At 44.2% G+C, this 25,809-nt stretch overlaps 1 protein-coding gene and 2 long non-coding RNA genes across 3 annotated transcripts in view; 2 read left to right on the top strand and 1 right to left on the bottom strand.

Moving 5' to 3' along the window:
- INO80C (INO80 complex subunit C) overlaps nucleotides 1–9,623 on the top strand; it is a 73,624-nt gene extending 64,001 nt beyond the window's left edge. Inside the window, exon 4 of the mRNA XM_069730496.1 lies at nucleotides 9,150–9,623. Coding sequence (XP_069586597.1) covers nucleotides 9,150–9,281 — 132 coding nt within the window. The 3' untranslated portion in view covers nucleotides 9,282–9,623. The remainder of the gene's footprint in view (nucleotides 1–9,149) is intronic.
- Nucleotides 9,624–18,455: 8,832 nt separating this feature from the next.
- On the bottom strand, nucleotides 18,456–19,066 carry LOC138641350 (uncharacterized). The gene is made up of 3 exons (XR_011313784.1): nucleotides 19,007–19,066; nucleotides 18,655–18,761; nucleotides 18,456–18,547 (listed from the first exon to the last, which is right to left on the bottom strand). It is a non-coding gene; the product is annotated as an uncharacterized lncRNA (long non-coding RNA).
- Nucleotides 19,067–23,108: 4,042 nt separating this feature from the next.
- Nucleotides 23,109–23,688, top strand: LOC138641349 (uncharacterized). The gene is made up of 3 exons (XR_011313783.1): nucleotides 23,109–23,178; nucleotides 23,429–23,535; nucleotides 23,640–23,688. It is a non-coding gene; the product is annotated as an uncharacterized lncRNA (long non-coding RNA).
- Nucleotides 23,689–25,809: the final 2,121 nt, after the last annotated feature.

Below are 25,809 nucleotides of genomic sequence, written 5' to 3'. Positions count from 1 at the left end.
CGCATGGGAGGGTTCGGAAGGGAAGGAGCGCCATTTGGAATGCAGACTTAGATGGAATGGTCTGCAGGCGTCACATTGCGTTTGCAGAGCCCCTAATGTACCTAAACAGTAGAAACCCCCCACAAGTGACACCATTTTGGAAAGTAGACCCCCTAAGGAACTCATCTTGATGTGTTGTGAGAGCTTTGAACCCCCAAGTATTTCACTACAGTTTATAACGCAGACCCATGCAAATAAAAAATATTTTTTTTCCACAAAAATTATATTTTAGCCCCCAGTTTTGTATTTTTCCAAGGTTAGCAGGAGAAATTGGACCCTAAATGTTGTTGTCCAATTTGTCCTGAGTACGCTGATACCCGATATGTGGGGGGGAACCACTGTTTGGGCGCATGGGAGGGCTCGGAAGGGAAGGAGCATCATTTGGAATGCAGACTTAGATGGATTGGTCTGCAGGCGTCACATTGCGTTTGCAGAGCCCCTAATGTACCTAAACAGTAGAAACCCCCCACAAGTGACCCCATATTGGAAACTAGACCCCTCAATGAACTTATCTAGATGTGTTGTGAGAACTTTGAACCCCCAAGTGTTTCACTACAGTTTATAACGCAGAGCCGTGAAAATAAAAAATCTTTTTGTTTTCCCACAAAAATTATTTTTTAGCCCCCAGTTTTGTATTTTCCCAAGGGTAACAGGAGAAATTGGTCCACAAAAGTTGTTGTCCAATTTGTCCTGAGTACGCTGATACCCCATATGTTGGGGTAAACCCCTGTTTGGGCACACAGGAGAGCTCGGAAGGGAAGGAGCAATGTTTTACTTTTTCAACGCAGAATTGGCTGGAATTGAGATCGGACGCCATGTCGTGTTTGGAGAGCCCCTGATGTGCCGAAACAGTGGAAACCCCCCAATTATAACTGAAACCCTAATCTAAACACACCCCTAACCCTAATTCCAACGGTAACCCTAACCACACCTCTAACCTTGACACACCCCTAACCCTAATCCCAACCCTATTCCCAACTGTAAATGTAATCTAAACCCTAACCCTAACTTTAGCCCCAACCCTAACTGTAGCCCCAACCCTAACCCTAACCCTAGCCCTAACCCTAGCCCTAACCCTAGCCCTAACCCTAACCCTAACCCTAGCCCTAACCCTAGCCCTAACCCTAGCCCTAGCCCTAACCCTAGCCCTAACCCTAGCCCTAACCCTAGCCCTAACCCTAGCCCTAACCCTAGCCCTAACCCTAGCCCTAACCCTAGCCCTAACCCTAACCCTAGCCCTAGCCCTAACCCTAGCCCTAACCCTAGCCCTAACCCTAACCCTAGCACTAACCCTAGCCCTAGCCCTAACTCTAGCCCTAACCCTAGCCCTAATGGGAAAATGGAAATAAATACATTTTTTTTTATTTTTCCCTAACTAAGGGGGTGATGAAGGGGGGTTTGATTTACTTTTATAGCGAGTTTTTTAGCGGATTTTTATGATTGGCAGCCGTCACACACTGAAAGACCCTTTTTATTGCAAAAAATATTTTTTGCAATACCACATTTTGAGAGCTATAATTTTTCCATATTTTGGTCCACAGAGTCATGTGAGGTCTTGTTTTTTGCGGGACGAGTTGACGTTTTTATTGAAAACATTTTTGGGCACGTGACATTTTTTTATCGCTTTTTATTCCGATTTTTGTGAGGAAGAATGACCAAAAGCCAGCTATTCATGAATTTCTATTGGGGGAGGCGTTTATACCGTTCCGCGTTTGGTAAAATTGATAAATCAGTTTTATTCTTCGGGTCAGTACGATTACAGCGATACCTCATTTATATCATTTTTTTATGGTTTGGTGCTTTTATACGATAAAAACTATTTTACAGAAAAAATAATTATTTTTGCATCGCTTTATTCTCAGGACTATAACTTTTTTATTTTTTTGCTGATGATGCTGTATGGCAGCTCTTTTTTTGCGGGACAATATGACGCTTTCAGCGGTACCATGGTTATTTATATCTGTCCTTTTGATCGCGTGTTATTCCACTTTTTGTTCGGCGGTATGATAATAAAGCGTTGTTTTTTGCCTCGTTTTTTTTTTTTTTTTCTTACGGTGTTTACTGAAGGGGTTAACTAGTGGGACAGTTTTATAGGTCGGGTCGTTACGGACGCGGCGATACTAAATATGTGTACTTTTATTGGTTTTTTTTTTTTATTTAGATGAAGAAATGTATTTATGGGAATAATATTTTTTTTTTTTTTTTCATTATTTTGGAATATTTTTTTTAATTTTTTTTACACATTTGGAAAATTTTTTTTTTACTTTTTTACTTTGTCCCAGGGGGGGACATCACAGATCAGTGATCTGACAGTTTGCACAGCACTCTGTCAGATCACTGATCTGATATGAGTGCAGGCTGCTTCACAGTGCCTGCTCTGAGCAGGCTCTGTGAAGCCACCTCCCTCCCTGCAGGACCCGGATCCGCGGCCATCTTGGATCCGGGGCTCGAGCAGGGAGGGAGGTGAGGAGACCCTCGCAGCAACGCGATCACATCGCGTTGCTGCGGGGGGCTCAGGGAAGCCCGCAGGGAGCCCCCTCCCTGCGCGGTGCTTCCCTGCACCGCCGGCACATCGCGATCATCTTTGATCGCGGTGTGCCAGGGGTTAATGTGCCGGGGGCGGTCTGTGACCGCTCCTGGCACATAGTGCCGGATGTCAGCTGCGATAAGCAGCTGACACCCGGCCGCGATCGGCCGCGCTCCCCCCGTGAGCGCGGCCGATCGGCTATGACGTACTATCCCGTCCAGGGTCAGATAAGCCCAGGGCACCTCGACGGGATAGTACGTCTAAGGTCACAGAGGGGTTAAAGGGAACCTGTAACTTTTTTGGATAACATTATTTACCTGCAAACAATGGGTTTATCTGCTGGCAAATTGCATTATGAAGGTGCCTGTTTATGGTGAAAGTGCGGCTACCAGGAGAAAATTAACTTTATTCGTCAATGAGCCACCAGCTTTCAGCCATTAAGACGTGCCGATGCAGCTACAGTTACTACTTGCTGTGAACTGTGGCTGTCGGCACACACCAGCACTTTCCCAAAGAGCTGGCACTGCAGTGCATCAGTGGAGAGCCAGCTATCGGTGAAAGTCCCAAGACGTGCTTACAGTCACTTCTTTCAGTTCTGTGACACAAAGAGCTACGCATGAAAATAAAACGTGGCTCAAGGAATGTAAAGAGATACCAAATTTTATTCATAAATATCTAAACATAAAATAATGACATCAGAGTACCTCAAAATGCAACAAGAACACATCAAGGCTAAGGCTTGTAATAATTAAATAAGTAAATAAATACTACATCCTACTCCTATTGGCCCGTATATAGAATAGTATCTAAACACAGTGAACCCTACATGCAGCGTCACACAAACCACCTGGACTAGAAAGACCTAAATGGAAAGCGCACTAGCAGGACACTATCGTGTTTCTATAAGTATAAATACAGCTCAATAGGGGCAAGACTCCATAGTACAGTCATTATTATGTTTAGATATTTATGAATAAAATTTGGTATATCTTTACATTCCTTGAGCCACGTTTTATTTTCATGCGTAGCTCTTTGTGTTGCATTTAGTTAGTTTTCTCCTGGTATATACACTTTCAGTACAGCGCTGCACTTTTCTAACGCAACTTGCCTGTAGATATTCCGAACCTGTTGAAGCGCATAGGAGCGTGAAATGGCCGTCATCCTTAATGAGATGCATTCTCAATTTGCTGCCATGTATTACACTTCATGAATAAAGGAAGATTTTTTTTTTTTTTATCAGATAGATTTTTATTATCCGCAAAGAATAAACAATCAGAATATTTCTCATGGCAATGTTTCATTAAACATTTACAGATAACTTTTTCCCCCGACCCAGAGCCCCCCCACCCCACCCAACCCCAGAGACCTCAGCCAGAGCCACCCCACTTCCCATCATCATACAAACATTTGAATAAACATCCGTTATATTTCCATTGAATACTAGGTTCCCTATATTCTCATTTATCATCCTAATTCAAGTCCATCCACGGTTGCCACAGCTTGTGGAAGATGTCCAGCTTATTCCTTTTGGTGTAGATACTTTTCTCCAAAGTAAGTTTATGCTCCGCTTGCTTAAGAAAGTCTCTTCTTGTTGGAGGTTCCTCTCTAATCCAAAATTTGGCGATCAATTTCCTAGCAATGAATAACAATCGTGCAATAGCTATTTTAAACATGTTGTCCGTAACAATTTCCTCCACATATCCCAATATGCAAGTCAGTGGAACCCTAGGGACAGAACATCCATACACCAGTTCAATACGATTTAAAACAACTATCCAGAAGGAGGACAGTCTAGGGCACTGCCACATCATATGCAATATCCCCGCCTGAGATTGTGAGCACCGAGGGCATTCCGAGTTCTGCCTAAGCCCAGCCTTGAACAACCTGTCAGGGGTTCTATAGGCCCTATGGATTACGAATAACTGTGATAGCCTGCCAGATTCACTCATTGATATCTTGGGCACGTATTCTAGGACCGACTCCCATCTATCATTGTCAATTATTCCCAATTCAGCTTCCCATTTCCCTTTGGCTCGGATGGGATATTTTTCCAGGAAAGAAAAAAGTAGAAACCCATATATTTCTGAAATCGCCCCCTTCGTGCAGCTATTCTTAAGGATATAGTCGAGCATGAGATCAATCTGTACCACTATGGCTCCCCTTTTATTCTGTGCCTGATGAGCATGAGAGATACGATTATACTGGAACAATTCAGACCGTGGCAACTGAAATTCTTCCTGCAACTCCTCAAATGTTTTAAGTCTGCCCTGACTTATCAGCTGCCCCAGCCGTTTAATACCTGCTGCAGACCAAAAGTGAAAACCCTCCCTCTGCCTAAATTCCGGTAGATAAATGTTGTCCCAAATAGGCGAGAATCTGGTGAACCCACTCACTTCCCTAATGAGTTTGACTTTTTCCCATACTCTGTGAATTAATTTGATAGTGCACCCCTGTGAACCCATTTTTTTGAATTGTCCTCCCTCCACACTGTCACTCAAAACGTCTGCCTGTAGTAAGAACCTCAAGCTATTAGGTATTTGCACACTCCCTGCCTCCTCCCCCCATCCTTTGAGATGTTGACACTGTGCTGCTAAGAAGTATAGCCATGGATTAGGAAGTGCAAGACCCCCCTCTGTTTTGGCCCTCTGAAGTATCTCCTGTTTAAACCTAGGACTCTTTCCTCCCCATATTAATTCCCCAAACAAAGACCTAATCTTACGGAATCTGCATTGTGTAATCCAAATGGGAGAGTTATGTAGCACGTACAACAACTGTGGCATTACAATCATCTTTAAGAGGTTCACCCTACCAACCACCGATAAATGTAATTTGTTCCATGCCGCAATCTTGGTACGAATTTTCTGCATTAATGGACTTAAATTCAGTTCCTCAAAGGTAGTTAGAGGAAGAGCAATCTGAATACCCAAATATTTGAATTTTTGAACAATCTTTAATTTTGTGGTTATCGCCCTCTCTCCACTGCCAATACTGTCCCCCTCAATCAACAACATACAAGACTTATCCCAGTTTATTGTGAGACCCGAAAACCGACCAAACTCCTCAATCAAAGCAACCGCATTGCACAGGGACCTTTCAGAATCCTCCAGGAACAACAAAATATCGTCAGCATATAATGCAATTTTGTCTTCCCTCCTACCATAGATGAAACCTCTAACCTCCTGAGCACCTCTTATTTTAGCCGCTAACGGCTCCACGGCCAGAGCGAAGAGCAACGGGGACAGCGGACACCCCTGTCTGGTACCCCTAAACAGCGGGAAACTCTGACAAATTATTATTAACTCTAATTTTTGCCGTTGGGAACGAGTACAGCAACTTAACCCAGGAGATGAATTTTGGACCAAACCCCAGGCGATCCAGTACCGACCACAAGTAACTCCACTCCACACAATCAAAGGCCTTGTAAGCATCTAAAGACACAACAACTCTTTTTCCGGCATTGTCTGCAGGAATTTGCATATTTAAAAATAGCCTTCTCGAGTTAATTGCCGTGGATTTATTGGGCATAAAGCCAGACTGGTCTGGGTGAATCAATTTATCGATCACTTGGGACAGCCTGTTCGCCAGGGCCTTCGCCAAAATCTTTATGTCAGCCGTTAGAAGTGAAATTGGTCTATACGACTCCGGCTGTTGAGGATCTTTATCAGCTTTAGGAATAACCACCACAATGGCCTCTCTCATTGATGGAGGCAGCACTCCCCTCTCCAATGACTCAGAGAACACTCGCTCCAATTTGGGCATTAACTCTGCATTAAGAATTTTATAAACCTCTACTGGGATACCGTCCGTCCCCGGAGCCTTGCCCCCCGCCATATCCGCCAAAGCCGCCTTCAATTCTTCCTCCCCAAGCGGTCTATCCATCCACTCCCTTTCCTCTCTACCTAGTCTGGGTAAGTCAACCTCTTTCAGATATCTATTCATTTCCTCAGGACTTTTATCCACCCTAGAGGAATATAATTTACTATAAAATCTCCGAAAAACGTCTAAAATTTCCCCCCCCTGAGTAACCGTTTTACCTTCCTCTGTTCTTATGGAGTATACATGTGAAGAATCCCGCTGCGCAGAAACCACCACCGAGAGCAAATGTCCTACCTTCTCTCCCTCAGAATAAAATGTTTCCTTTTGAAAGGCTCTCAACCTATCTGCCCTACGCATATGGAGTTCATTGACCGCTACCTGAGCCGCCCTCATACGAAGTTGCGCTTCTCTTGAATTCTGAGAGGCCAGTGTCTCTTCCGCCACCCTCAGTTCCTCCATCACTGCATTGTCTTGAATTTTAGACTTAGTTTTATGTCTCGAGATGTCCCGAAATAAAATTCCTCTCAGGTATGCCTTCATGGTGTCCCACACTACAAGATTCCCCGCACTCCCTTCATTAATCCTGAAAAACTCCCCGAGTTCAGTTCCCACCTGTTCCATATCCAAATACTGTAGCCAGGAGGGGTGAAATTTCCATCCCAACCCCGTCAGACCACTCTTCCCAGTCATTTGTACCGAGACCAGTACTGGGCTATGGTCAATAAAGGAAGATTTTAACGAACGGTGAGCACCAGTTTTTACTTTTTCACATTCCACAATATGTTTTTACTGGCACCCGAGATCCCTGCTGTTAGGAAGACTGTCCCCTGCTTTCCTGTCATAAGGTGAGTGTTGGTGCTGGTTGGCACCCTAGATCCCTCTTGCTAGGAAGACTGTCCCCTGCTTTCCTGTCATAAGGTGAGTGTTGGTGCTGGTTGGCACCCTAGATCCCTGCTGCTAGGAAGACTGTCCCCTGCTTTTCTGTCATAAGGTGAGTGTTGGTGCTAGTTGGCACCCTAGATCCCTGCTGTTAGGAAGACTATCCCCTGCTTTTCTGTCATAAGGTGAGTGTTGGTGCTGGTTGGCACCCTATATCCCTGCTGTTAGGAAGACTATCCCCTGCTTTCCTGTCGTAAGGTGAGTGTTGGTGCTGGTTGGCACCCTAGATCCCTGCTGCTAGGAAGACTGTCCCCTGCTTTCCTGTCGTAAGGTGAGTGTTGGTGCTGGTTGGCACCCTAGATCCCTGCTGCTAGGAAGACTGTCCCCTGCTTTTCTGTCATAAGGTGAGTGTTGGTACTAGTTGGCACCCTAGATCCCTGCTGTTAGGAAGACTGTCCCCTGCTTTTCTGTCATAAGGTGAGTGTTGGTGCTGGTTGGCACCCTAGATCCCTGCTGCTAGGAAGACTGTCCCCTGCTTTTCTGTCGTAAGGTGAGTGTTGGTGCTTTTTGGCACCCTAGATCCTTGCTGCTAGGAAGACTGTCCCCTGCTTTTCTGTCGTAAGGTGAGTGTTGGCGCTGGTTGGCACCCTAGATCCCTGCTGCTGGGAAGACTGTCCCCTGCTTTTCTGTCGTAAGGTGAGTGTTGGTGCTTTTTGGCACCCTAGATCCTTGCTGCTAGGAAGACTGTCCCCTGCTTTTCTGTCGTAAGGTGAGTGTTGGCGCTGGTTGGCACCCTAGATCCCTGCTGCTAGGAAGACTGTCCCCTGCTTTTCTATGATAAGGCGAGTGCTGTTTTTTTTATCACTGAATTGCCTGCAGATTAACCCATTGTTTGCAAGTAAACTGGATTTGTAGACGTGATCGGTTGACTTTACAATTCACAAGTATATTGATTTCAACCTATAGCATCACATCCAGACCCTCCATGAACTTTTTTACTGAGTCGTCCATTAGAACATATTAAAGAGAGTGTCATAATTGTTCATATAGTAAGGAATCTGTATCTACAATGTTGATCAAACGTCTTCTCCCTTACAGTTCTGTGAAAGGAAGCAGTAATTCTGTATAAATGGGGGACAAAAGCCATGAGCTGAATCTGAGTTACTAGATGGATACACTAGTCAGTGTATCCCATAAGTTTAGTTCACTCTGTAACTGTATCTTGTTTTTACAAATTTTATATATTTAATGATTAGATGCACAGTGTTGGTAGGAATTCATCTGTTCATACACTGTATTTTTTTCTGTCCCAGTTCTGCAGTTGTTTTGGAGCCTGCGGTAGTTTAATATGTCGCTGGGCAAATATATATCTGTATCTCTCACATGGACATATGTACATACGCACACATTATGTACGTACGTGTGTGTGTGTATATATGTATGTGAGAGCTCTATTATTTATTTATATAGCACCATTGATTCCATGGTGCTGTACATGAGAAGGGGTTACATACAAATTACAGATATATTATTATTACGTATGTATTACAGCTCTATCGTTATGAGCAAAAGGCACCCTTATCCGTCATATGCTATGCCACTGATGTCCAGATATCAAATATGATGACATTTGCAATGGAGGTTTCTGAACAGAGTGTTTGGCACACAGCTTAACTGAAAACCTTTTCACTATCAGAAACCCACATAAAAAAGTTTCTAGTTGCAAACACCTAGCTGGTCTCTCTAAAGCGCTTTACCAATAATTGTATGATGCAGCAGCTAGGGCAGGTGTTTGTGACCTTATTTTATCTATTTGATGGGATGAATACAGTTGAAGTGTAAGCTGTTATTTTCCTTCTTATTGGTGGTTCTCCTTTTTGTTTCCTAGGCCAGTTATACGGACCCACAAACCAAGCTACGGTTCAGTACAATCGAGGAATTCAGTTACATCAGAATGCTTCCCACAGATGTTATCACTGGATACTTGGCTCTCAGAAAAGCAACCAGCATAGTACCATAGCAACGATTTGTATTCCAACTGTTAGTTTAACGTGAAAACAACAATTTGAGAAGATTATTCTCTCTAATCGTAATTTCTTAGCCTTGACTTAAATTCACACGAGTTCTAAAATGGTGAACTCCTACATTCCCAATAGTGGTGGCCACCGGCAGCTAGAATGTGTTACCGAGCACCTCTCTGCTCTCCTAACTTGCCTGGTTTCTACTTATATTGTTGCATCAAATTACGAAGCATATTTTATTTTTATTATATTCCGCACAAGAATGTAATCAACCTTTTTGAGGTTTCTGTACAATGAACTTGAATAAGTGATTTCATAAAAAAATGTGCATCTAAAAACCACATGATGTAACTTGTTTTTGTATTATACATTTTTATTGCCTTTTTTAATATTTGTACAAAAAATCATGTAAGGTAATTGTGTGGGAATGTATGAGAGAATTGTATTGTCAATTAATTGGGTTTTCTCATTCTTTGAGGCAATCATGGTTAGGTAAAATGGGAAACGTCAATTTCAAAAGTTGCTTATTTTCTACATTGCAGCGTTCTCCTGCTCCACCTTTTTTCTTTTTTTTTTCTTGTTTCATTGTGTACAGCATCATATCAGAGAGGCCGTCCAGGATCTATAGAGTGCACATTCTAGAGCAGGCGCTCTGATACAGGACAGCTCTTTTTAGTAACACAAACATCTTGATAGAATCCCAAGGAGCAGTTTTGCTCTCCAGAACTACTCCTTTCCGTTGCAGTAAGAACAGTTAGGCTGCCGTCACACTAGCAGTATTTGGTCAGTATTTTACATCAGTATTTGTAAGCCCAAACCAGGAGTGGGTGATAAATACAGAAGTGGTGCATATGTTTCTATTATACTTTTCCACTCTTGGTTTTGGCTTACAAATACTGCCAGTGTGCGGCATCCTTAGTGTGTGTTTCCCTCTCCCCAGCCCATTGATTTCTGTACAGCACTTACTTTGCTCACCTCCCTCTCAGTTCCTGAGGGGCTATCCCTTCCTGGGCTATGTCCTAGTTAAATTCATTGTTATCTCTATATGCAAATTTAGTGAAAAAAAAGTGTAGACTGACAAACATCTGCCCACTGTTAATGTGTGGTAGCAGCTCCTGAACAGAATGATCACTCAAATGGTACTGCCTGCCCCCAAGCAAAAAGGCAGTATGGAGACCGCTTTTACGCAACTGAACAGCTTCATATACACCTCCATTGAAATACATGCGTATTAGACCAGTGATCAGACAATTGAGTATTGTTGAGTATTTTCAATGGACTTATCTGCATGAAAAGCCAGTGTTGCCAAAAAAAGTGTACAATACTTTTTTTTTTTTTTTTTTTACATTTGCTTAGTTTTTACTTGCTCTTCAAACTGGCAATGTGTGAACAAGTCCTAAAATTGTCACATAAGTTAACCCGTCTGATGAACGTGTTACAAACTTTGTTTTTATTACTTTTTTTGTTTTTGCTTAATCAGACCACAACCAAATAAAATGTGATTAAAAAAATCAAATACCGTATATACTCAAGTATAAGCCGACCGAGTATAAGCCGACCCCCTTATTTTGCCACAAAAAAATGGGAAAACTTAATGACTCGAGTATAAGCCTAGGGTGAGAAATGCAGAAGCTACCGGTAAATGTCAAAAGTAAAAATATATACCAATAAAAGTAAAATTAATTGAGACATCAGTAGGTTAAGTGTTTTTGAATATCCATATTGAATCAGGAGCCCCATATAATGATCCATAAAGTTTATGATGGGCCCCATAAGATGCTCCATATTAAAATATGCCCCATATAATCCTGCATAAAGGTTAATAATGGCCCCATAAGATGCTCCATAGACACATTTGCCCAATATAGTGCTGCACAAACCTTGATTATGGCCCCATAAGATGCTCCATAAAGATATTTGCTCCATATAATGCTGCACAAACGTTATGGCCCCATAAGATACTCCATACAGACATTTGCCTCATATAATGCTGCACAAACGTTAATTATGGCCCCATAAGATGCTCCATACAGACATTTGCCCCATATAGTGCTGCACAAACGTTATGGCCCCATAAGATGCTCCATACAGACACTTGCCCTATTTGCTGTTGCTGCGATTTAAAAAAAAAAAAAAAATCACATACTCACCTCTCCGTCGTTCAGGCCCCCGGCACTTTCAATATTCACCTGACTTCGTTCCGGCGCCGCTCCGTCTTCAGCAGTGACGCTCAGGCAGAGGGCGCGCACTAACCACGTTATCGCGCCCTCTGACCTGAGCGTCACTGCAGAAGACGCTGAAGATGGAGCGGCGCCGGAGCAAGGAGTAGGTGAATATTGCGCTTCGCTCCCCTCCCTGTTATACTCCCCTGCTCCTGGCTCTGTGCAGTCCCTTCTTTCCCAGCTTCTTCCTCTACTGTGCGGTCACCGTTACCGCTCATTACAGTAATGAAAATGCAGCTCCACCCCTATGGGAGGTGGAGCAGCATATTCATTACTGTAATGAGTGGTACCATGTGACCGCTTAGTACAGGAAGAAGCTGGGGCGCCGGGGAAGCCAGGGACCCGCAGGGACCGCGCCAGCATTAGGTGAGTATAATTAGACAGCCCCCGCTCCACCTCCCCTGCCGACCCCTGGGTATGACTCGAGTATAAGCCGGGAGGGGGACTTTCAGCCCCCAAAAAATGGGCTGAAAATCTCGGCTTATACTCGAGTATATATGGTAAATAAAAAAGGCATCACTGAAAATATCCTCTCATCATGTGAAAAAACAAGTGATGACGCAGGTCTGCGTGACGCAGGTCTGTCATCAGAAAATTTAAAAAGTTATTGAATAGAGTAATGCAAAAACAATTTTTATTTCCTTATAGCCAAGGAACAACAAATATTTTGGGGTTTGTGTGCTGCTACCGCCTTCTTTAAATTTCACAAGTTCTGAGAATCTAGTCAAGCAACTGTGACTACCTTTCAAGAATCTTCCAGGACTTCATCTGAAACTATGCCTTGGTGAACTTTGAGGTATTCTTCACATCATTGTCCTGTTGAAAGAGTCAATTACAGCCAGGCTTCAGTTTCATCACAAAAGCAATTAAACTTTCTCTTTGAATCTATCAAATATCAGGAAATTCTATCTTTGCCTCAACACTAGAGATGAGCAAATTTGATTGGAAAACGATCGCCAAACATAAGTTCGGCACGAATATGACACATTCGGATTTGTGATCGGAACCCGAGTAAAATGTTATAAAATCTGTAACATTTGGTAAAAGTGCAGGAACATATTTGTGTTGCCACAAAAATATTTTCAGCACTTTAGCAATGACAATGGTGGTGTGTCATGAGCGTTTGGCACGTGTTTGAGGGGAGGGGGTTTACAGAGCTCAGAGTAGTGGCGCTATTGGAAGCACAGCAGTCATTTTTAGGGTCATTACTGAGGTTCTCAGACAAAGCCGGCTGGGCACATGTCCTACAAGTGTGTTGTGCACTGCTTTTATAGTGCTCCATGCACGAGTATAGTGTTCTTAATATATCAGTAGCTAAATGTGGAAAACCTGCCGTATCCCACATTATAGCTAGTTCGAGAGGTGGTTGAATATCAGTCAGATAGTGTAGCTAGATAGCACTTTTTTTCTTTTTTGGCCATACTGAGGTGCACAAACAAATCCAGCAGGGCTCTTGCTGTGCACTGCTTCTACTATGATCGATGCACAAGTATAGCATTCTAATTCACATGTAGCTAGAGGAAAAATATTACTGCTGTGTCCCACCTTGTAATTTAGTGCTGTTGTGAAAAATAAACTGTCTGCAGACCTAAGGCACGTAAAAAAAAGTTAATTTTTTTGGTTGCTAAATGTGAAACAGCCTGCTGTATCCCACTTAGTCATTTTGTGGCTGTGAAATGAACCTGTCTGCAGAGCTAAGGCACATTTAAAAAAATCATAATTTTTAATTTGCAAAAAGTTGGACAACCCGCTGTATCGCACTTTTTCATTTGTTTGGGTTTAAATTAAACTGTAGAGGCCTGATACGTAGGCCACAAAAATTCTTCTGTTATTAACGTCATACAGTAAGGGACCTGACTTGAAAAAGTTTGTAGCATCTTGTGTATTATAGAGGCCTGATACATAGGCCACAAAAAAATCTTCTGTTATTAACGTCATATAGTAAGGGACCTGACTTGAAAAATAGTTTGTAGCATCTAGTGTGTTATAGAGGCCTGATCCTTGGTCCAAAGAAAAAATATTTTTTCTGTGACTAATACACAACGCCATATTTCAACTTTGAATTTACTGTCGCTGAAATTTAGCTGTATGCAGTGATGGTGGAGATTTTTAAATCTAATTTTTGGTTGTTAATACTGTCCTCCTACCATGCTATCTGGGCAACATGACTGGGAAAAAGCAAGGCCGTGGTGGAAGGGGAATTTGGCTTGGTGTTCCAGGTGTACGTGGGGTAGATAGTGTAAGGTAATGTTGGTGAAGGCACTAATGAAGCAATGTCACGTCCTATGCAAAGACAACTGACAAATTAAGTTATGGGCAGGCTATACCACTACCTTTCTTTGGCAGCCGCACAGTGGTACGCCTTGTCGATGATGTCCAGAAAAGGCATGTATTTGAGTGGATGGCAAGTGCAGATTCAAGTGGCCTCTCTTTCTCCACCTCAACATCACAACCAGTATAAGTCCACATATGTGGCACCCAAATTCCCCTTACTTTCCCCTGAGTCCCAAGTATCCAAATGTTCAACTGACTGCACGGAACCACAGATGGGTGATTCTGAAGAGCTGTTCACACATTCTATGCCATGTTCATCAGAAGTGTACTCAAAAGCTTTGCAGAGTCAAGATGAGGAAATCTGCACCGATGCCCAAAATTGTTTACTCCTACGCATGACAAAGCAAAGAGGTTCAAATCCACCATCTCCAATCTGTTGGCCATGGAAATGCTGCCTTTCTGCCTGGTGGATATTGGTGGTTTCCTAAAGCTGATGGCCTTCGCAGTCACCCAGTACCAATTACCCAGTCGCCATTATTTTTCAAAGAAAGCTGTGCCTACGCTACACCAGCATGTAGCAGACAATATCACCCATTCCTTGACAAAATCACTGTTCCAGGGTGCATTTCACCACAGACACTTGAATGAGTAAGCATGGCCAAGGACGTTACATCTCGCCTACTGCGTGACTGGTGGCTGTGGGGACAGGCGCTGCTCCACAAGTCTTGGAATCCCCAAGGCTTGCAGGCTAAACCTCTACATTTAACACTTCCACTGCTTCTGCCTCTATCTCCTCTAGGGCCTCCACCTGCACTCTCAATCTCTGCCTTTCACAAGACACGCGTTCCAACATTGCATAGCGAACCCCACCACCTCCGTACTGCGCAATCAGGCAGTCTTAAAATTGATATGCCTTGGAGATCGCTGTCATACAGCTGAAGAGTTGTGGACAGCTCTCCAGGCTGAATTTGATCAATGGCTCTCTCAGCTGAACCTGCATCCAGGGAAGGCCATGTCTGATAACTGTGATTCTTGTGCCGGCCCTATGGCGAGGCAAGCTCACAAACGTGCCTTGCATGGCTCACGTCCTCAACCTGATGGTGCAGCATTTTCTCAGCCACTATCCTTGCCGGACTGAGCTGCTCCATAAAGCACGTAAGCTGTGTGCTCATTTCTGCCGTTCGCACCCCTCTGCTCATCGACTTGCATCGATACAAAGGTCTTTGTCCATGCCAGTTAGCAGGTTGATATGCGGTGTGCTGACAAGGTGGCATTCCACTCTGCAAATATGGCAGCAGCAACAAGCCCTGACGCAGTATATCATGTTACATAGCCTGGGCTAACGCCGTATGGAGTTGGCACATATCACGTTTACAGAGTGGGCACAGAATAAGGACCTCTGCACACTTCTGCAGAGTTTTGAAATGGCTGCTAAGATGGTTATCGCTGATGATGACGTAATCAGCATCACTATTCTGGTCATTTATATGCTGGAGCAGGCTTTGAATAGCCTGCAGGAGGAGATTGTGGTCCCAGAAGAAGAGGAGGAAGCACAGGAGGCTGCGGAAGGGATAACATTGTCTCGAAGTTCAAGACTGTTGTCACACATGTGGGTGCCAAGGGAGGGTGAAGTACTGCGATCGAAGGGGGCCGGTGATGATAAAAGACAAACTTATTGAAGGTGCAAGATCCGAGGAACAAAGGTGAAAGAGGTGATGGGCGAGCAACTGTCGGATGAAGAGGATAATCCTCCCCCTCTCCGTTTTTTAGGGTTGGGGGGAGGGGATGGAGGAATCGAGCCTTATTGTTACCCAGCCACCAACACAGCATGGGCTCGGACCTTATGGTAGAGCCTGACAAATTAGTACCTTCTTGCTGCACTATCTATCTGCAACATGATCCCTGTATAGTAATGATTAGGAATAATGCTGACTACTGGGTTGCCACTTTTAGATCCACGTATAAAACCAAATTTTGCCAGATGATTCCCGCCCTAGAATGGGACCTGCGAATGCTGGAGTATTGAAACTTGCTTTTATACAACCTTAAGAGAGCTTTTCCACAAGATAGCAGTGAAGCACACAGTTCGCATCGCATCTGTAGACTTCCGGCCCGTAAATTTGTCAAATCCAAAACAGCAGCAGCAGTAGTGGAAGAGGAAGAAGCAATTTCTGTGAGTCCTTTGACACTTTTTTTAGACCAACTCGTACACCAGCACAACAGAGTCCAAGTCTTACACGTGGTGAAAGAATGGAGAGGATGGTGCAGGAGTATCTAAAACTAAATATCAATACCATCAGGGAGTGTTTGGATCCTTTTCATATCTTGGTCTTCCAAAATGGAGGAGTGGCCTGAGCTCACCTCACATGCCTTGGAGGTTTTATAGTGCCCGGCAGCCAGCATTCTCTCAGAACGTGTCTTCAGTGCTGCAGGTGGTGTCCTGACGGGTAAGCGCATACAATTGTCCCCTGAAAGTGTTGATCGCCTAATTTTCATTAAGACAAACAAGTCATGGCTCTCCAAGGACATTTGCACCCCAATCGCAGACTGTACAGACTATGTGATAATGCATTTTTTAGTGTGATGCATTAATGTCACATAACTGCACTCTGTGATATCTTTAGTGTCGCTCCTGTGCCTGCTGCTGCTGATGGAGATCAATCTTAGAGAACCACTTGGCTCTAACTAATTGGTTAAACAAGATACGGTAAAAAAACACGGCACTCAGTAGATATGAGGGTTGGCGGTGCTCAAGTAGGGTGTCCACCCCGTATATTAAAGATGAATGAAACTTGGCACTCAATTTTTGAGAAGAAATGCTTCTTAGTTTATTGATGCATCCAGACAAAAAAAAACGCTAAGCGTTTTCGGTCCACACCGGACCTTCGTCAGAGCGTTTCTTAGACATTGACTAGTAAATATATAAAAATAAATATAGTGTCACATGATGCAGAAGTATACGTCATATAATACAACAATGAAAAAATCGACCTAACGGTGAAAAACAAAAGGCAAAAATATACAGTTAGGGCCAGAAATATTTGGACAGTGACACAATTTTCGCGAGTTGGGCTCTGCATGCCACCACATTGGATTTGAAATGCAACCTCTACAACAGAATTCAAGTGCAGATTGTAATGTTTAATTTGAAGGGTTGAACAAAAATATCTGATAGAAAATGTAGGAATTGTACACATTTCTTTACAAACTCCACATTTTAGGAGGTCAAAAGTAATTGGACAAATAAACATAACCCAAACAAAATATTTTTATTTTCAATATTTTGTTGCAAATCCTTTGGAGGCAATCACTGCCTTAAGTCTGGAACCCATGTACATCACCAAACGCTGGGTTTCCTCCTTCTTAATGCTTTGCCAGGCCTTTACAGCCGCAGCCTTCAGGTCTTGCTTGTTTGTGGGTCTTTCCGTCTTAAGTCTGGATTTGAGCAAGTGAAATGCATGCTCAATTGGGTTTAGATCTGGAGATTGACTTGGCCATTGCAGAATGTTCCACTTTTTGGCACTCATGAACTCCTGGGTAGCTTTGGATGTATGCTTGGGGTCATTGTCCATCTGTACTATGAAGCGCCGTCCAATCAACTTTGCAGCATTTGGCTGAATCTGGGCTGAAAGTATATCCCGGTACACTTCAGAATTCATCCGGCTACTCTTGTCTGCTCTTATATCATCAATAAACACAAGTGACCCAGTGCCATTGAAAGCCATGCATGCCCATGCCATCACGTTGCCTCCACCATGTTTTACAGAGGATGTGGTGTGCCTTGGATCATGTGCCGTTCCCTTTCTTCTCCAAACTTTTTTCTTCCCATCATTCTGGTACAGGTTGATCTTTGTCTCATCTGTCCATAGAATACTTTTCCAGAACTGAGCTGGCTTCTTGAGGTGTTTTTCTGCAAATTTAACTCTGGCCTGTCTATTTTTGGTATTGATGAATGGTTTGCATCTAGATGTGAACCCTTTGTATTTACTGTCATGGAGTCTTCTCTTTACTGTTGACTTAGAGACAGATACACCTACTTCACTGAGAGTGTTCTGGACTTCAGTTGATGTTGTGAACGGGTTCTTCTTCACCAAATTAAGTATGCGGCGATCATCCACCACTGTGGTCATCCGTGGACGCCCAGGCCTTTTTGAGTTCCCAAGGTCACCAGTCAATTCCTGTTTTCTCAGAATGTACCCAACTATTGATTTTGCTACTCCAAGCATGTCTGCTATCTCTCTGATGGATTTTTTCATTTTTTTCAGCCTCAGGATGTTCTGCTTCACCTCAATTGAGAGTTCCTTTGACTGCATGTTGTCTGCTCACAGCAACAGCTTCCAAATGCAAAACCACACACCTGGAATCCACCCCTCACCTTTTAACTACTTCATTGATTACAGGTTAACGAGGGAGACGCCTTCAGAGTTAATTGCAGCCCTTAGAGTCCATTGTCCAATTACTTTTGGTCCCTTGAAAAAGAGGACGCTATGCATTACAGAGCTATGATTCCTAAACCCTTTCTCCGATTTGGATGTGGAAACTATCATATTGCAGCTGGGAGTGTGCACTTTCAGCCCATATTATATATATAATTGTATTTCTGAACATGTTTTTGTAAACAGCTAAAATAACAAAACTTGTGTCACTGTCCAAATATTTCTGGCCCTAACTGTACGTGATGCTCCATCTGGTGTAGGGAGACATGTGCCAGAGAGATGAATCTATCCAGAATAAACGGTGCTCCGTGCGAGGTGGAGATATGGTCCGTGCTGAGATACTGGATAAGTGAAATAACAATCGTGCTGGAGATGAGAGGACGCTGGTGATGGTGTGACCTCAGGACAAGGAGGTCTAGCTAAGTACGGTAAAAGGATACAACACAGAAATGTACTATACAGATATTAGAAGCGCAGACATGTGGTACAGAATACGCCTCCAGTGAAGCTATGTGGAATAGCATGGTGGATGATCTAACGTGAGGACCTAGAGATATAAAGGATACGTGAGTCTGTGCACATAAATCTAGCTGGGCACACCAGAAAATGGGGAGAAACTAAGGAAAAACAAAGGGAAGACCAAAAAGGTGAAGAGGAGAAAAGAAACAAGGTAGAATGGGTCCTTAGAGAGAGAAATGGGAAAGTAATATAACTACTGCCTGAAGGAGACTGCCTAATATGGAGCTATACACAGAGGAGAGGACATAGAGTAAATGGGAGCATAAAAACTACCTGGATGAGGAAGCTAATGAGCCTGAATGAGCGTCAGCCAGAGCACGAGATATAGGAGCTGCAGTCTGCTATAAAAAGCCAGAGCCGAGGGAAAGGGTTAAAAAGGGGGAGAACACACATGAACCTGGAGAGCTAAAAACATAGCAAGTGTAAATACCTGCAGGATCACAATGGAAGGTGAAGCGCCAGAGGAGAGGCACAAAGCCTGGAGGGAGTAACGGCGCTGTGGGAGATAATATGACCGGGTTAGAAGATATATAATGGGGTAGATAACAGAAGACAAAGGGGAGGAGGGGCGCAGTGACCGCCGGCATACCTGGATCCTGAACGCTAGTAGTGCAGAGCAGAGGAGAGCGACGCTGCAGGAGGGTCGGCACTTCCGGGTATAAGTGCTGGAGACTAGTGACGTCATAGTGGTCATGTGACCACCCACTGCGGAGGGGAGGGTAGTAACAGGGGAAGGAATTCCTAGATGTGCAGGACGCTGGGCGCGGTCATGTGACCACAGGCAAAGTGCCTGTCAGAGCTGTAAAGGTGTCAATTGGTGTAAATAAGATAGTGTGAGGAGAATGACAAGGGGAAGAAGCGCATAACAATAGCGCTATGCAGAGAGATAATGGACAACAGGGAGAGGGAAAAAAGAAAGGGGCCCATAATACCACAGGGGAAGAAGGAGATGTCATACCATACGAAGTATAAACGGTGCCCAGTATAGTGAACGTGGTGCACGTAGTGTGATCTAGCGATTCTAGAGAGAAGAAAAAAAGGAGACAAATTAGTATATATCTAATATACACAAGAAAACAACAATGTACAATAAATTACAATAGGGCTGATACGTCATATTCCCCATTGAGACCTTTAGGCTCTAGGGTTTGGAGGGTAAAGATCCAGAAAGCCTCTCTCTTTTTGAGGATATTAATCCTATTAATACCTCTCCTATTAGGTTCAATTTGCTCCAGGACCTGGAATCTAAGTTGTGAGATATTATGGTTCTTTTCATGGAAGTGATATGGAAGGGGCAGATGATTTTTATTACAGCGAATAGTGGATTTGTGCTGTGAGACCCTGTCCTTAATGGGTTGGGTGGTTTCCCCAACATAGGCAAGCCCTCAGGGGCATTTGATGAGGTATACTACGTATGCGGAGTTGCATGTATAATAGCGCCTAATCGGGATGCCCTGACCCGTGTGTGGATGAAACACTTTGGAACCTTTTTGGACGTTATTACATTGGAGGCAGCCAAGACAGGGGAATGTACCACGCTTTTGCGTCTGTAAAAAGGTTTGTCTCGATATAGTGCTCCTGGAACCCACATCCGCCTTCACTAGTTTGTCCCATAAATTTTTTGCCCTGTGGAAACAGGATAGAAAGGGTAACTTAAACTCAGGGATAGTAGGATAACTTTTCTGCAATAGACCCCAATGGCGTCTAATGGTAGCTTGTACCACATTGGAGAAGGGATGAAACGTACTAACAAAGGGGATACGTTTATTATTATCGTTGGGCCTATTGGCAACACCAGACTGTCTAGCTAGATGTAACGCCTTTTGTGGATAACCACGGTTAGAGAATTTTTGTTGCATCTCGTTAAGTCTAGTGTTTTTAGTAGTTTCATCCGAGACTATCCTGTGTATCCGTTGGAATTGTGATTTTGGGATTGCATTTTTAATAGGGGGGGTGGCAACTACTGTAATGCAGGAGACTGTTCTCGTCAGTGGGTTTTAGGAATAGGTCGATAGACAACTCACCACAGTCGTTTTTGCAGATAAGGGTGTCCAGAAAGCTTATCCGATCCATATTGTATTGCAAAGTGAAATTTAACTCTGGCCACACATTGTTAAGATGTTTGTCAAACGAGATAAGAGAATCGATAGGGCCATCCCATATGCAGAATATGTCATCTATGTAGCGGCGCCATATGCGCGAGTGGGATTGGAATAGAGGATGGGTATATACAAAATCCTGCTCGAAGGATGACATATACGCGATAGCATACGGGGGCGCTACGTGCGAGCCCATAGCGGTGCCCTGTTGAATAAAGAAGGTGTCCTCAAACATAAAGTAGTTCTCCCTGAGGACTAAGTTTAAAAGGTCCGTGCAAAAGCGACGTATCTTTATATGGGTGCCTGCTTCATTAAGGAGTCTGTCTACAGCTAATATGCCTTTCTCATGTGTTATGGACGTGTAGAGGCTACTTACATCCCAGGTGACCAACAAAGAAGAAGAGGGGATAGTACCAAGTGTCCTAATGAGTCCCAGGAAATCATTAGTGTCAAGAATAAAAGAGCTGGTAGATTTGACCAAAGGTGTAAGAATCTTTTCCAACACTATAGCAGGAGGGGATAAAATGGAGTCAGTCAGGGACACTATAGGGCGTCCAGGTGGTCTAAATAGGCGTTTATGGATTTTGGGCAAAAGATAGAAAATCGGAGTTATGGGATCGGTTTTAGTCAGGAAACTCCTAAGCTTGTTGTCAATAGTGCCCTCCTGTTCATGGAACTCAAGTAGGGTCTTGATTTTCTGGGCAATATTAAGAGGATTTTGTGAAGTTACTCTGTATATATCAGAGTCATTCAATTGCCTGTATGCCTCTTCCATGTAGTCAGCCCGGTCCATGATCACTATAGCCCCACCCTTATCAGCGGGTTTAACCACAAGTGTTTTATCAGCAGATAACTGATCAAGGGCCAGTTTCTCGGATGGAGACAAATTATTATGAAAATGGAATTTACCCAGGTGTAAATCACGGTGGAAGGCATCAATGTCCCTTTCCACCAACGAGATGAAAGTCTCGATAGGTGGACTATTTTTGGGGGGCATAAAAGAGCTTGAGGAACGAAGGCCCAAACCCCGGAGACCTAGAAGCGATTGTCCTGCCTGTGAGGGAGGGTCACCTGCAGGTAACTGAGTGGAAAAATAGACACGTAAGCGGAGGTTACGAAAGAACCTCTGTAAGTCCATATTAAGTTCAAACGAGTTGAACTTGTAGCTTGGACAGAAGGACAAGCCTTTCTGTAGTAAAGTCAATTGGGATGTGTCTATATATTTCGATGAGATGTTAATCACCAGTGGGGGTTGAGTACCTGTGATCTGGTCGACATGTGGCTTCTGGAGTCCCCGGCGACATTGGCCCCCCCGCCTCGTCTTCCTTTTGAACGGCCCCGGCTGTTGCCTAAAAAATTGCTGGATGTGTAGGTACTTGAGGTACCAGGTCTGCTGTCGGCCGAGACTGAGGAACTTTGGGAGGTCCGACGCCTGAAGCCCCGGTGGGGTTCCCGCCATTGATATACTCTGTTCTGAAGGTAATCTTCGGTGTCCCTTAAGAATTTTGACCTTTTCTTTTTCTCCAGGTCCAATCTGTGTGTGCGTAGAGTCTCCTGGTTTTTTGCTTTGAGATCTTGGAAGGCCTCCTGGGACATGGTGCTGGTTAACTGGTTTTCTATGGCACATATCTGCGAGTTGACGGTATCCAGGTTCTGTTGCAAATAAGACAGGGTTAGAGTCATCAAGTCAGCAGAGCACTTATTTAAAATATGCTCGAATTTCGTGCAATATTCCTTATCGTCCTTAAAGAAAGTGGGTTGCAAGGGGACCCGCAGGCCCCTTGGTATGCGTTGGACACGGAGGTATTCAGCACCTTTGACACCTTTACAGCTCTGACAGGCACTTTGCCTGCGGTCACATGACCGCTCCCAGCGTCCTGCACATCTAGGGATTCCTTCCCCTGTTAATACCCTCCCCTCCGCAGTGGGTGGTCACATGACCACTATGACGTCACTAGTCTCCAGCACTTATACTCGGAAGTGCCGACCCTGCTGCAGCGTCGCTCTCCTCTGGAGCGTTCAGGATCCAGGTATGTCGGCAGTCACTGCGCCCCTCCTCCCCTTTGTCTTCTGTTATCTACCCCATTATATATCTTCTACCCCGGTCACATTATCTCCCACAGCGCCATTACTCCCTCCAGGCTTTGTGCCTCTCCTCTGGCGCTTCACCTTCCATTGTGATCCTGCAGGTATATACACTTGATATGTTTTTAGCTCTCCAGGTTCATGTGTGTTCTCCCCCTTTTTAACCCTTTCCCTCGGCTCTGACTTTTTATAGCAGACTGCAGCTCCTATATCCCGTGCTCTGGCTGACGCTCATTCAGGCTCATTAGCTTCCTCATCCAGGTAGTTTTTATGCTCCCATTTACTCTATGTCCTCTCCTCTGTGTATAGCTCCATATTAGGCAGTCTCCTTCAGGCAGTAGTTATATTACTTTACCATTTCTCTCTCTAAGGACCCATTCTACCTTGTTTCTTTTCTTTTCTCCTCTTCACCTTTTTGGTCTTCCCTTTGTTTTTCCTTAGTTTCTCCCTATATTCTGGTGTGCCCAGCTAGATTTATGTGCACAGACTCACGTATCCTTTATTTCTCTAGGTCCTCACGTTAGATCATCCACCATGCTATTCCACATAGCTTCACTGGAGGCGTATTCTGTGCCACATGTCTGCGCTTCTAATATCTGTATAGTACATTTCTGTGTTGTATCCTTTTACCGTACTCAGCTAGACCTCCTTGTCCTGAGATCACACCATCACCAGCGTCCTCTCATCTCCAGCACGATTATTTCCCTTATCCAGTATCTCAGCACGGACCATATCTCCACCTCGCACGGAACACCGTTTATTCTGGATAGATTCATCTCTCTGGCACATGTCTCCCTACACCAGATGGAGCATCACGTATATTTTTGCCTTTTGTGTTTCACCGTTAGGTCGATTTTTTTCATTGTTGCATTATATGACGTATACCTCTGCATCATGTGACACTATATTTATTTTTATATATTTACTAGTCAATGTCTAAGAAACGCTCTGACGAAGGTCCGGTGTGGACCGAAAACGTTTAGCGGGTTTTTTTGTCTGGATGCATCAATAAACTAAGAAGCCTTTCTTCTCAAAAATTGAGTGCCAAGTTTCATTCATCTTTAATATACGGGGTGGACACCCTACTTGAGCACCGCCAACCCTCATATCTACTGAGTGCCGTGTTTTCTTACCGTATCCTGCTTGTCCGCACACGAGCACCATAGACGATGTCAAGTGGAGTCTTTTCCTACAACGCTACAGAGACAGCTGAAATCCTATCCAAAGTGACTGCGTCCAGTGACTTTCTCCAGATCCCCACGCAAGAGATTCAACATAGGGATCTGGAACGGGAGTCAAAAAGGGCAGTCAATCTTGAACTACATATCACTCTTGCTGAATACCTCCGTGTCCAACGCATACCAAGGGGCCTGCGGGTCCTGTTATGATAAGGTAATTCAGTACCACAATGGACATAGAGGTCAGAGCACATACAGTGACCTGACAATAACCCAAAAACATTGAACGAGCTCTGAGACGTGGGAACTCTGCTGACCGCAATCCCTAATCCTCTCCAACCACACTAGAGGCAGCCGTGGATTGCGCCTAACGCTCCCTATGCAACTCGGCACAGCCTGAGAAACTAACTAGCCTGAAGATAGAAAATAAGCCTACATTGCCTCAGAGAAATACCCCAAAGGAAAAGGCAGCCCCCACATATAATGACTGTGAGTTAAGATGAAAAGACAAACGTAGAGATTAAATAGATTTAGCAAAGTGAGGCCCGACTTTCTGAACAGAGCGAGGATAGGAAAGGTAACTTTGCGGTCAACACAAAACCCTACAAAAACCATGCAAAGGGGGCAAAAAGACCCTCCGTACCGAACTAACGGCACGGAGGTACACCCTCTGCGTCCCAGAGCTTCCAGCAAGCAGGAAAAAACAAATAGACAAGCTGGACAGAAAAAAACAGCAAACAAAATAGCAAAGCAGAACCTAGCTATGCAGAGCAGCAGGCCACAGGAACGATCCAGGAGGAAACAGGTCCAATACTAGAACATTGACTGGAGGCCAGGATCAAAGCACTAGGTGGAGTTAAATAGAGCAGCACCTAACGACTTCACCACATCACCTGAGGAAGGAAACTCAGAAGCTGCAGTACCACTTTCCTCCACCAACGGAAGCTCACAGAGAGAATCAGCCGAAGTACCACTTGTGACCACAGGAGGGAGCTCTGCCACAGAATTCACAACAGTACCCCCCCTTGAGGAGGGGTAACCGAACCCTCACCAGTGCCCCCAGGCCGACCAGGATGAGCCATATGAAAGGCACGAACAAGATCGGGAGCATGGACATCAGAGGCAAAGACCCAGGAATTATCTTCCTGAGCATAACCCTTCCACTTAACCAGATACTGGAGTTTCCGTCTTGAAACACGAGAATCCAAAATCTTCTCCACAATATACTCCAACTCCGCCTCCACCAAAACCGGGGCAGGAGGATCAACAGATGGAACCATAGGTGCCACGTATCTCCGCAACAATGACCTATGGAATACGTTATGTATGGAAAAAGAATCTGGAAGGGTCAGACGAAAAGACACAGGATTAAGAACCTCAGAAATCCTATACGGACCAATGAAACAAGGTTTAAACTTAGGAGAGGAAACCTTCATAGGAATATGACGAGAAGATAACCAAACCAAATCCCCAACATGAAGTCGGGGACTCACACAGCATCTGCGATTACCGAAACGTTGAGCCTTCTCCTGGGAAAAGGTCAAATTGTCCACTACATGAGTCCAAATCTGCTGCAACCTGTCCACCACAGTATCCACACCAGGACAGTCCGAAGACTCAACCTGCCCTGAAGAGAAACGAGGATGGAACCCAGAGTTGCAGAAAAACGGCGAAACCAAGGTAGCCGAGCTGGCCCGATTATTAAGGGCGAACT

Source organism: Ranitomeya imitator, chromosome 6 (genome assembly GCF_032444005.1).
Source record: "Ranitomeya imitator isolate aRanImi1 chromosome 6, aRanImi1.pri, whole genome shotgun sequence".
In the NCBI taxonomy this organism is placed as follows: domain Eukaryota; kingdom Metazoa; phylum Chordata; class Amphibia; order Anura; family Dendrobatidae; genus Ranitomeya; species Ranitomeya imitator.
This window is presented reverse-complemented; position numbering and strand designations above follow the sequence as displayed.